An 11,823-nucleotide genomic window follows, 5' to 3' on the forward strand; every position below is an offset into this window, starting at 1 on the left:
TTCGTTGATAATTCTCGGATTATCCTTGATCCGGGGATTATCAACGAAAAACTCAAATAGTTCCGCTTCTACCAGTCGGAATTGACTCAAATTTGTTTTGCGTCGTCTTTGAAGACAGCTCAACAATTTCATGGGGTTGACAGAAAAATTTGAGAATTTTTATTTTTTTATTTTTATTAATAATTTAAAAATTTCAATTCAAGATTGCACAGCCTTTACTGGTTGTAATTGAGTCAAATTTGGTGTGCATCGTTTTCTTGGGCAACCTGACGATATAGTCACTAGGCGAGTGAGATTTGGAAAAAAAAGTTTTTTTTGAACAACCCTAATGCACAGTTCTTATTCGAAGAATAACGATGAAAGCCGTGTACTTCAAAAACAATTCTCACATCCTGACAACACAGCTAGACCTGGACAACTGGATAATTAGACGAATAAGAGCGAAACGCCGGTAGTGTAATTCTATCAAATTGGTGAAATGTTCCTATGCTCTAATTAAATTCTAATCTGATTTCCTGAAAATGCTGCAGCAGAAATGTATAGTGCGAAACGAGCCAAGCTTGCAGTTAAGACATTTGACATTCTCTTGCTTGAGGATGAACTCTGCTTGGTTTAATTTCCAACTTTTCGAAGATTCCGCAATTCTAATCTAATTTCGAAAAAATAACTGCAACTATAATTTCAATTTCAATCCAAGTTGGAGAAGCTGAAAATTTTCTGCTTCTCGAACTGTGGACACAACCACCGCAGCTTTTATCGAACAAAAGTCAACTCATAAACGACATAATTATATATTTAGCATGTTATTCGCAATCGACACAAGCTGATTGTAAAGTATGGCATGATTAAAGAAAACAGTAACGAAACTTCCACAGTTATGAATATTGCCCCACAATGCATCACGAATGACTGCGCATGAAATGATTAACGATTTCTTGCGAAATGCAGCTTGTCTATACCTATAGCGCAGTGGTTCCCAACCTTTTTTCACCCACGTACCATTTCGAGGTTTATGCAGTGCTCGCGTACCACCGCTGAAGGCGGTCAAAAATGTTTCCATCGTTTATGACGTCATAATGACGTATGCGAGGCGTAATAGCAAATACTCTTAAACTAGGCATTATCAGCCAGGGTTAATGGGGTGCATGGAGTTGTTTTTCACCACCAGTCACAAGAAGAACAACATAATAATATTGAAATAACAGCAAACAACAAACCTCAATTGTTTCAATGCGATGGCTGCATTCGCTTATTTTCCACTAGCTCAGCGGTTCTCAAACTATTTTAGAAACGCCCCCGTTTATTATAGTGAAAATTTTCATGCCGCCGTATCGTCATATCACAAAATGCAACCAGAATGCTAGCAAACCCAACGAATAATTTGATGGCATGGAAGGTTATGACAGTTGATAAGAGAATTCTTCAATATGCAATTAGGACTATACACAGAGCAAAAACAATGAACTGGAGGTAAATCGCGCGAAGCGCGAAACAAATTTTCAGTTGGGCGCAGCTTCGCACCCTCCTTTAGATGCTTTCACGCCCCCAAGTTTGAGAAACACTGCAATAGCTGGTCGATGCGTTGCATATGTTTGCTCACAGCGCATCGGAAGTCCTGCATGGGCTCAACAAGTCGGTTTCGTTTCTTCGACTTGCTAGTCATCAGAGATGAAAATCCTTGCTCGCACTCTCACGTAGAAGGGAAAATTAGCAGCTGGGGAATAGCGTGATAAGCTAGCGTCGAGTATGAGGAGGCCACGGTAAGCCTGAAGTTAATGGGAGAACAATCTTTGTGTTCAACCCCATCTTAACTAATAACTCCCTTCGGTCCAACAAAAACAGAATTCTACTACTCTACTCCCGTACCACCTGGAAGACCTTCGCGTACCACTAGTGGTACGCGTACCACAGGTTGGGAACCACTGCTATAGCGAGAGGTCATACCAGGATCGGTATTCGGTCAGGAGATCGAAACGACCACAATATTGGATTCAAACAACATGAAATCTATCGATGTCTCTGTCGGCTCACGGCTTTTTCAACATACACATTATACCAGGGGTCGGCAACCCCCGGCACGCGTGCCATTTGTGGCACGCGAGATGATTTTTCATGGCACGCCAAATGATTTGACGCAAACGACATATTATAACCATGTTTTAGCAAAAACTGAAAGAGAAGTTTTTAAAATGTACAAAGCTCGCCGGCGACCCATACTTATTTCGTAAATCAACATCTAACAGTCTTTTGGGGCAGATTTTAATTATCTTGAATTTTTTTCCGCGCTTCGCGCGATTTATTGGAACCTGATTTCTTAATTATAATGTGGGAACCCCCCCAAATATGCATAATGTACAGAAATGAGTCCAACCGTATTAGCAATTATGAAAGAACGACAACTTAACATCGTATGAAACCGTTTGGATGCTTTAGACTAGGAGTGTCCACTGTGCAGCCAGCGGGAGTGCGACTATTATATGAACCGGCATTTCGGCGCTTGACATTTTCTCGCTACAGAAGAAACGACATACCGGTAGACGTTACGTTTCGGTCAACATGCGACCGTGCGACTCCGTGCGGTGAGTGCGCTGTCAAAATGATTGGCGGCGATAGAACGTTGAAAAAAAATAACGGCCGCATGTTGGCTAAAACGTTCGGCATTGATATGTCCATTCCACTGTCCGAAATGACCAGGGTCGAATAGTCCAGCGCCCGCAGCTTGAGCCTTACTTATCAAATGAGACCCACCGATGAAAATAATGAGCCCAGTGTCTAAATGCGAATTTGGATTCGTGCTCATCTCACGGAAGCAGATATTATTATTTTATTTTCGTCTGGCAGTGTAAGCGGTTCCAATTTATCTGGAGCAAGCGACAACCTTTAACGCTTTACTGCAACCTTTGGAGCTTAGTAGACACCTTTAGTGCCAGACCAACCCTAATGTTACATCAAACCAACTTGTATGAAACACTGATACAGGGACGGGTGCATTTTTCATCATTAGGACATATCATCGTAACAACAATGATTGGCCACTGGCCAGTCACTGATTTGATATGGTAGCGAACGTAGTTGGCTTAGAAACGACCAAAGCAACCACAGAATCATCATAAACGGTGCAAACATATCGTACAGCGGTATGTCTATAGCGGTAGCGACCAATATAATTTAAGAATCGCTGTCGTAACCGAGGCCGTTGCTAGCTGCAGATTCATTGCTTGAAACACTACGTATGACAAAATTAAACATGTTTGGCACGCCAGTTGGTAATATTTTCACATTTTTTGACATTTTGGCACGCTGCGTAGAAAAGGTTGCGGGCCCCTGCATTATACAATATACACTGCATAGCCTACTTCTCTGTAGACAAGGGTTAGGTATTGGAAGAATGTCAGAGGAAATATAGCCTGACATGTACGACACGTACGTCTGCAATCATACAGTCAGAGGAAGTATGTTCGAATTGATTGACTGACTTCCAGATTTATCATATTTTACGGTGTGAATAAATATTGCATCAATTGCATTTGAACACATTCCATAATTTTGCTTTGAAATATCATACCGATATGGAACGTCACGTGTTTAAAAAAATGAAAATCACCATGTTGAAGAAATTACGTACACGACCTACTCGCGAAGCTAGCATGAACATTGAACAAGATATTAGTGCATAAGTTTTATGAGCATTGACAAGTTGTCTTCAATAAGGAATTTCTGACAGCAATTCTCTACCGTCAAGAGCGGCAAGGACGTTGTCCACGGCAAGCTGCATCATATCATTCCTGAAATACAAATGAGCAACAATGTGTATCGCTGAGAAATATGTACGTTAGATACCGCAGCATAGCTAAATGTCACAGGTTCAGAAGGTGTATCCGTGCCGAATCCGCACAAAGAATTCAAGATCTTCGAAATGAAAGCACAACTACTCAACCAAAGCTATGTTATCTAACATCCAGATCCACAATTGATTTCGCATAGTCAATACCTATATCCAGGTCCATATCTGGTACTGTGTGCAGGTTGCACGAAAAATGAAGTCGAATCAGCCAATAGGCCTACCGTCAAATCCTGCTTCATATTTGCCACAGATGTTCGTTATTCAGTTCCACAGACACATTATAACATGTCTGTGAAAACTTGCACCTCAGTACAGTTATGCTTGTTGTCTAAAATTCGTATTTGTGTTCATTATGAATTTTCCGTAGTACATCATGGATCTGCACTGTTATTACTAGGGCAAGTTTTTGTTGCAGTTAAATCCGCGGAAAGTTGCATTTAGTTATTTATTTTTCGACAAAAGTTGCACTAAAAGACCACATTTTGCTCGCTTGACTAAAAAAAAGGTCAATTTACCGGCTCAGCTCCCGAAATACCCGTAGTTCGGTGCTGATTTACGATGTTTCAGTCGAATTTGGCCGTGCATTTCACTAAAACCGAAAATACTTTCATAAAAAATCGAAAAAGTTGCAACATGTTGCAAAGAGTTGCATGAAAAAATGGACAAAAGTTGCAAAAAGTTGCACTATAAGATTCCTTCAAACAGCTTAAAACAGCATTCTACATATCATACAAGTCTTTAGGAAGCTGCCGGAAGCTGTAAAAAAAAGTTGCAAAAACTTGCCCTAGTTATTACTGAAAGAACTAATTTATGCAGTAATATGCTGTTGTGATTTTGTTCAGACCGTGTATTCATGGTAGTTGGCGATTACTTAGTATATGATACTAGAGCAGGGGTTCTCAGCCCTGTCTTGGCCGTGGTCCATTTTTCGGTTTAAAAATGGCCTGTGGCCCACCTGATATTGTCGAGTCATAATCTTGTTTAATGCGTGGTCATGGACAGCGCCGATATGCGTATTTTTTAAAAATCTGCGCATTTTTCTGTAACTGATTATACGGAAATGTCGATGAACCGGAAAAGGAAATCGCGCGAAGCGGGAAAAATTTTTTCAAGTTGAAATAATATCATCCACCAAACGACCAACGAAATAATCTTGGGTCCCTTTGAGTTCCCCCAATTGGGGGTGTGGGTGCGGCAGTTACGGTCCTGGTAGATCATTAGATAAAAACGTCCAAGTAGATTATTTTCGTCCGCTGCTCCATTCGCGTCGCGAAACACAATGATGAGATCCCCGCACTGTGTGATTGGGACTTTAGTGATACTATTGTGGGGAATACTATAATCATTCTGCGCCAGCATCGAACAGTTCATTGGTGACTGGGGTACAACAGAGAAGTGGAGAAAGATTTTTCAATATGCAAGATGTAGGCTACTTTGTATGTCTTGTACCAAAACAACTGAAGTTGCGATGTCAGAATATTCAATCCAATGATACAATCAATTCCTGTGACGCTTTCATATGTACAATAATTTCCAGGCCGGACATTTTAAACCGACTTCAAAGATTAATGCGCTCCGATAAATCCTCAATAAATTAAGATTCATTGCGGTAGTGCAGTGTACCTCTGTCAGAAGTTGCTAATAATTTGCAATTATGGCTATTTTCAGCTTGCAATAATACGGTCTGCCGAAGTACAGTAAATCTGTACATCAATTGCACTTCATTGCGAGTTCATTGCATACCCCTTTCAACGGCATACGACATATGACCCTGCCGGAATACTTGGTTACTTCAGCATTATCTTCTAGTTATTATACGCTTGAAATTATTTTAGTTGCTGTTAGCCGTAGGTTGTCATAGCCAGTAGAAAAAGCCACCGTTTCTCCATAACGTTTTCGATTTGTACATGCTGACTTCATACGTGCCACTTCGTCTAATCAGAGTCGGATGAAAAGCTTTATGTAGCCTACGTATAATTAGACAATACGAATATATTTTTAGCGAATAACATAAGAAATATAACTGAACTTACATTAATTCTGAAATTTTCTAAATAGCTCTGTGGCCCACCTCAAAATGCTCTGTGGCCCACCAGTGGGCCATGGCCCACCCTTTGAGAACCCCTGTACTAGAGTGTATGGTGAGTTGCTAACAGTTAGTAATAATGAAAATTGAAAACACTGAACGATCGATAGGTGGTGCGGTGGGAAGACGCAATCTTTTCAGGATAACGCACCTCGTTTTTCTTGTTTGCGAAGAGATATGAGGTGTTAAAATCACATTCGGCATCTTGAAGAGTTCGTGTTCTTTCGGCAGAGGTTCTGGCGTGACGACATCGAGAGCGGCGCCTCCTATGTCGCCAGCCTTCAGCGCTTTGACTAGGGCTTCCTGGTCTACAGTTTGTCCTGGAAAGAATGAACAGTGAACGCACAACAGAGTCATATTGATATTTAGGATTACAAATTGTTGATGAACAGCATTTGACAGTAAGAGGCTAAATATCAGATCAGTCGAAGCGCCACCTATATACTATAGCGCAAGGTTGGTGTCTGGCCATTAGTACGAAGATTCAAGTGTCACGAGCATAGAAACGAATAGTCTGAACGTAAATTTTCCCACCGAGAAAATTACAAGTGCCCGGTTGTGCTTTGCGTTAACAGTATAATACATACACAGGACACACGCGCATGGCGCGGTCGGTCAAGTTACAGATTTTTATCTGTATTCAGCATGATGCAGAAATCAATAAAATTTTACACAGGCTGTTTTTTAACCAAAAGGAACATTTTAGCAGGGTCAGACCAACAACTTTCCAAAATTCGTTTTAAAGGACCACCCTAGTGTGCATGTTAGTGGAAATGGCATTTGTGTGAAGTCACGATCAACCTACAGTAACGTCACAAAGTGAAATGAAACGACTGTGGCCAAAAATGATTACAAATTATCTTAATGTGTTGAACTGGTATTGTTTTCTTTGTAGGCTTGGTCAGATAAAGGAAACATACCTCAAACTTTCCACAATATCCATACTCTTGTCACGTCACACTGTAAAACATCTAATTCAAGACGTATTAGTGGGTTTACCTCTGGAACAATTTGCTAATATGGCGGTTTTCTTCATGAGTTTGAATTGTTGGGCTCCCATAATGTGTGTCGTCTCTGGAGTGAGGTTGACCAAAACCATGACAAAGTCGCAATGTGGAAGCATCTCGTTAAGACTCGAAAAGTAGGTAGCGTCGATCGCCTTTTCTTCTGCTGTTGATCTGGCAGAGAGAGGAACGGAATGACAAATTAACCAAAAATGTGATAGAATAGCTTCAAGGTATATGAAAGAAAGTGCATTTATCAGAAGTCTGAATAGTGATGATGTAGCCTACTAGTCATAGAGTTGCTGGTACGTGAAATCAGCACATAACTTCATGTTTGAACCCGACTCTCATGCATTATGTTGACTGTTTATCTCAATGCAAAGAATTTATGACCAGTAGCTTGCCACGTTGTTTGCATATTTTATGATGCAATTTTGGTAGGCCTATAGTAAAAACCAATTGAGTTGCGGCTAACAAAAGGATTTCTCTCTGTGTGTGCTGTAACGTGGTGATGCTCTCTAAATACTTTTTTCCCGCAAAGAGGTATAAGCAGTATCTATATGTTACTGCGATGGTCACACATGAAATCATGCAAATCTTCATGGGACTCCATTTCTTACTTTCAAAAAATTTAACAATTGCTGCTCTGACTACAATTCAATCCTGAAATAGATATATATATATAATAATTTTAACTCAAAATTTCCTTACAAAATATCACTGAGCTCACAACTGAAACATCACAAAAGATAGATCTCAGAATTTATATGAGACCACACCTTTTTTCCACGATTCCTAGTTTCTAGGTTGAGCCTGCCTTGCTGGTCAATCAAATAATGAAAAATATCCTCAAATCGCAATAATCCAACCCTTGTTACATCTATATCCAAAGCTATGGTAAATGGTGTTTTAATAACATACTTTCTTGTTCTATTATGATACAGGATCTTGACTTGAAACGCCTTTGCTTGCAAAGCCAGAGTGTATCCGATTCTACCCATTCCTACAATTCCTAGAGTAGATCCACTGAATTGTGGGGTCACATCATTGACCGGTGCCCTTTCTGGATATGCACCATCTTTGTATTCCTCTGTAACTGGAAACGATATGATTTGGTGAAAGCGTTAATAACACACGATTGAGGCATATTTGCTATGTTAAAACACGGCAGGACACATAATATAGGCCTATGTATAAAACCAGTAGAATTTGATATAATATAAACTTACGCAATATTATTTAACAGAGTTGCTACTTTATGGGAGATCACTTGTACTCTGGTACATAATTAAATTACAAACACTTCCTCAATCATACTAAGTATCTCAATAGTGCCCATTAATATGTAGTGCAAAATGACGAAAGACAAGCTAGTAATCCTCGAATGTAATCCACTTTTGGTGTTTCCAGAATTTATGACAAGTTAATTCGAAAAATCACATCTGTGATTTGCCATAAAGTGCATCATCATAAAATCAAACATACTGTTTTAACATAAGCGTCCATCGACACAATATATGTACCAACTGCTGTACAATGTACATGTAAATCAACAAATGAACTTCCATTCCATTCCCAGATGATATAACTTGAAGCCAAAAATGCTATAGAAGTGTTAATCATAGCGATCCTTCCAATATAACATATAGTGCATACCGTACTCACATCGAACTAAGTTACGAGCAGATGCCAGCATAAGGGTCAAACCCATTTCGGCCACGGCATCATTGAGAACATTAGGAGTGTGAGATAGTTTGATTCCCCGATTTCTGATCATAGGAATGTCGAGATGATTATATCCAACACTGACCGTCGCCACAATTTTGACGTTCGGTAATTTGTTGAGAAGGTCTTCGTCAATCTGAAAGAATACATCAAGGTTGTAACCGATTCGCAAGGTTCCGAGTCGAGTCGAGTCATTTTCAATCCAATTCAAGTCCAGGAGCATTGGGTCAAGTCCGAGTCATAGTGTTAAGACTCGAGTCCAAGTCATAGTTCATTATCGAATTCAAATCAGGTCCGACTCAATTTTTTGAAACTCTTAGATGACATCGAAGGTCTTGCATTTATAATATGCTCAATTTTTTCACTCTTTCTTCACTATTATCTGTTTATTCAAACAGATAAAACACAGTTTCTGCGCCTATTTTTCAAGTACCGGGCACGGTCCTGATACACGAAACTTGAATTAAGTCATATAGACTGTCTCAAGTCAAATGAATTGGTCGAGTCATGCGCAATGACTCGAGTACAAGTCGTCAATGTGCAATGTGAGTTAAGTCGAGTCGAGACACTTTCCATTTTCAAGAAAATAACTAGAGTCAAGTCCAGTCAACCAAAAATTGCGACTGAAGTCATTACAACCCTGGGTTGAGGTGGCTAGGATAAGCGAGTCAACTAAAATGTGCAGGTGCACTGCATGATGATACTGTGCAAAGCGCTATTGAAAAAAAAGAACTCAACAATGAACATATATGCGTAATATGTAATTACCATATGGTTTGATCAAGCATATATATTTTGATTAGAAATTAATGACATTGTGCCACTCAGGTGCTTGTAATCATCGCCATTCTACTCACATTTGGTCCGCATCTCCAAATGATAGCAACAATATCCTGATATTTAGACGGATCGTGCTCAAAGTCTTTATGAAATGCTACTTCAAAATGTTGTTTCATAATATCAATGTAATCAGCGGGCAGCTCTGGACTGTTTGGATCCGAACTTCCAGCGAGAATCCTAGGTTTCGATGCCATATCATCCAAGTAGGCAAGTGCTATATTTTACTCTAAGATAGCTACTAGAATGAAAAAAATACTTTGAAATAGCTGACCCAGTTAACCTACACAATGTACACAGGCATGCTACTTGCTTATAGCTGCCCTCTAGGCGGAGGCCTAATGCATGTTAATCATAATTTACACATTCGAACCTTTGATTATTCGGATCTTGTCTACTTTCTTATCCACAAAGATATCAACACCACCAATCAAGATTCCCCATGAACATGCCAAATTTATTGCGTTTATAACTGATTTTGGATTAGGGATTGGGTTGAGGCATCAAAAATTTAAGGTTGGGGTAAGGGTTAGGCTGGAGTCGCATAAGATTATAGGGTTGGAGTTTAGGATTAGGTTAGTAAAATTAGGGTATCATCTTTATATTAGAGTTGGGGGTTAGTTAGGTTGGTTATGGTATTGAAAGGCTATAGGCTGGATGCTGCAGTCCGCGATATCATTGTTTGGATGAGGGTTAAAGTGGGTTGCTAGTAATTATAATTCCGTTGGGGTATCATAGGATTAGGGTTGGGAGTAAGAGTACAGAATGCTCCTACGTTACGTCAACACCCTAATCCTAATTCAATTAAAAACGCCATAAATTTAGATATGTTCCTGGGGAATTCTGATTGGTGATGGTCATGTTGTTATCGATAAGAAAGTAGACTAGACCCGATTATTCCACATTTTTTGCCATTTCTAGGCCATTCATTGACCACCACAGTATATGATGGCTAGCACAGTTTCATATCCCAATCAGTCGCAATTCATAGTGTCCCTTTCCAAGATTCAAAGTGCCAGGCAAGATACCGCATTTCGTTTTGCAGCTATGTGGGCTGCACTATTCATGTTATGACGGTTGGTTAGTCAGTTACAGCCTTACTGGTGGTACTGATCTATACCATCGGCCATCGGGCGTTCCAGTGGTGCAGGGTAGGCCTAGACTTGAAAATAAGTCAACTTACACTTGGTCCATATCTCCATAACACAGCAGAGATATCTTGAAAATGGTCTGGATCCTTTTCGAAGTCCTTATGGTAAACTATTTCAAAATGTTTCTCAATAATATTAACATAATCGACAGGCAGCGGTGGATAACTTCGATCTAAAGATCCCGTGAGAATTCTGGGTTTCGTTTTCATGCACGCCATCTCGCTACACAGCTATCCTGCTGGTGAAATAGCACTCTGATGAAGCATTGATCTGCATTTTAAACACTGCTCGGAGTTCCTATGGCTTCCAATCGTGAGACGCGCTGATCAATTAATTCTAATGCTTGGCGAGGAGACGAGCTAGCATTTTTGCAAATGAAGCGGAACGACTGCTATTGCCGATGACGAATGCCGACTGCATTGTGATTGCAGCATAATAACGCTTGACCATTCGATGGTACCGATACTATGATAGTAGTCAGGGCTTTCTTTTCACTGGAGTACCAAGTATAATGGCTATAAATGCAAGTGATATGAAATCCTATTGATTGCAATGCGAACAGTAAACATTAACATGAACAACTCACACACTGTCATACTGACGTGAGTATACTATGAGCATTGAGCAAGCACAAGGTCGATTTTCTAATTTCAGCATGTAAATGCGACAACAGGAGTAAAAATACGCCGTAGGCTGCGAGGAGACAGCATCTTCTGTCTTGACAGAGAACTAAAGTTGCAAAGATCGGAAACGCCCGCAGAAGTACATAAAATAATCTCGCTGGCGATACTGGCAGCGATGTCGACCGCATTCGAAAAATCCGGATTTTGAATCGTAGGTGAACAAGAATCCGACAAGTTTTTCGGAGACATAATTATACCTGGAAGCAAGTCCGGGTTCAAATAGCATCGGCGGCCCTCACCCTAAATCCCAGCCACCAACAAAGAGACCTCACTCAAGTACCGGTCCCAAACACGAGCAGATAAGCAGGTTGCGGCAGGAAGGGCATCCCGTATAAAATTTCGGCCGAAACTCGAAGTAGGATCACACCGGAATGACCCTGAAGGTATCCAGTCAAATCGGCTTCATGAGTGCAATGCATTGGTTTCAAATCAACTTGAATTTATCGCGTTTCATCGATACACACCACAACTACACCAAGATTTGCTACTTATC

General features: G+C 40.2%; 2 protein-coding genes across 4 annotated transcripts in view; one reads left to right on the plus strand and one right to left on the minus strand.

Annotated features, from left to right (window-relative positions):
• Positions 1-11,823, plus strand: part of LOC145450441 (lysM and putative peptidoglycan-binding domain-containing protein 1-like) — a 153,049-nt gene that overhangs the window by 107,776 nt on the left and 33,450 nt on the right. The gene's annotated exons all lie outside the window — the stretch shown is intronic.
• On the minus strand, positions 2,872-11,011 carry LOC145450425 (putative 2-ketogluconate reductase). 3 transcript variants are annotated; one of them, XM_080328952.1, is made up of 6 exons: positions 10,680-11,008; positions 8,600-8,795; positions 7,856-8,030; positions 6,930-7,108; positions 6,082-6,250; positions 2,872-3,785 (listed from the first exon to the last, which is right to left on the minus strand). In XM_080328952.1, exons 1-6 carry the CDS (start codon positions 10,863-10,865, stop codon positions 3,704-3,706), a joined length of 987 nt encoding a protein of 328 aa, XP_080185078.1. In that variant the 5' UTR covers positions 10,866-11,008; the 3' UTR covers positions 2,872-3,703. The 3 variants fall into 3 exon arrangements, with proteins under 3 accessions (XP_080185078.1, XP_080185079.1, XP_080185077.1); XM_080328953.1 differs by lacking the exons at positions 2,872-3,785; positions 10,680-11,008 and adding an exon at positions 9,517-10,664 and having other exon boundaries at positions 4,862-6,250; XM_080328951.1 differs by lacking the exon at positions 2,872-3,785 and having other exon boundaries at positions 4,863-6,250; positions 10,680-11,011.

The sequence above is a fragment of the Botryllus schlosseri genome, chromosome 11 (assembly GCF_051294905.1).
Source record: "Botryllus schlosseri isolate E-star chromosome 11, Bs_hap1, whole genome shotgun sequence".
Lineage (NCBI taxonomy): Eukaryota > Metazoa > Chordata > Ascidiacea > Stolidobranchia > Styelidae > Botryllus > Botryllus schlosseri.

What these genes read in the sequence shown, in the direction of transcription:
- LOC145450425 (XM_080328951.1), bottom strand. Translation starts at nt 10,865, where the DNA reads ATGGCGTGCATGAAAACGAAACCCAGAATTCTCACGGGATCTTTAGAT. An exon ending in TATGGAGATATGGACCAAGT is followed by an intron (nt 8,796 to 10,679) that starts GTAAGTTGACTT and finishes GTATTCTTTCAG; the next exon opens with ATTGACGAAGACCTTCTCAA. An exon ending in TGCTCGTAACTTAGTTCGAT is followed by an intron (nt 8,031 to 8,599) that starts GTGAGTACGGTA and finishes TATCGTTTCCAG; the next exon opens with TTACAGAGGAATACAAAGAT.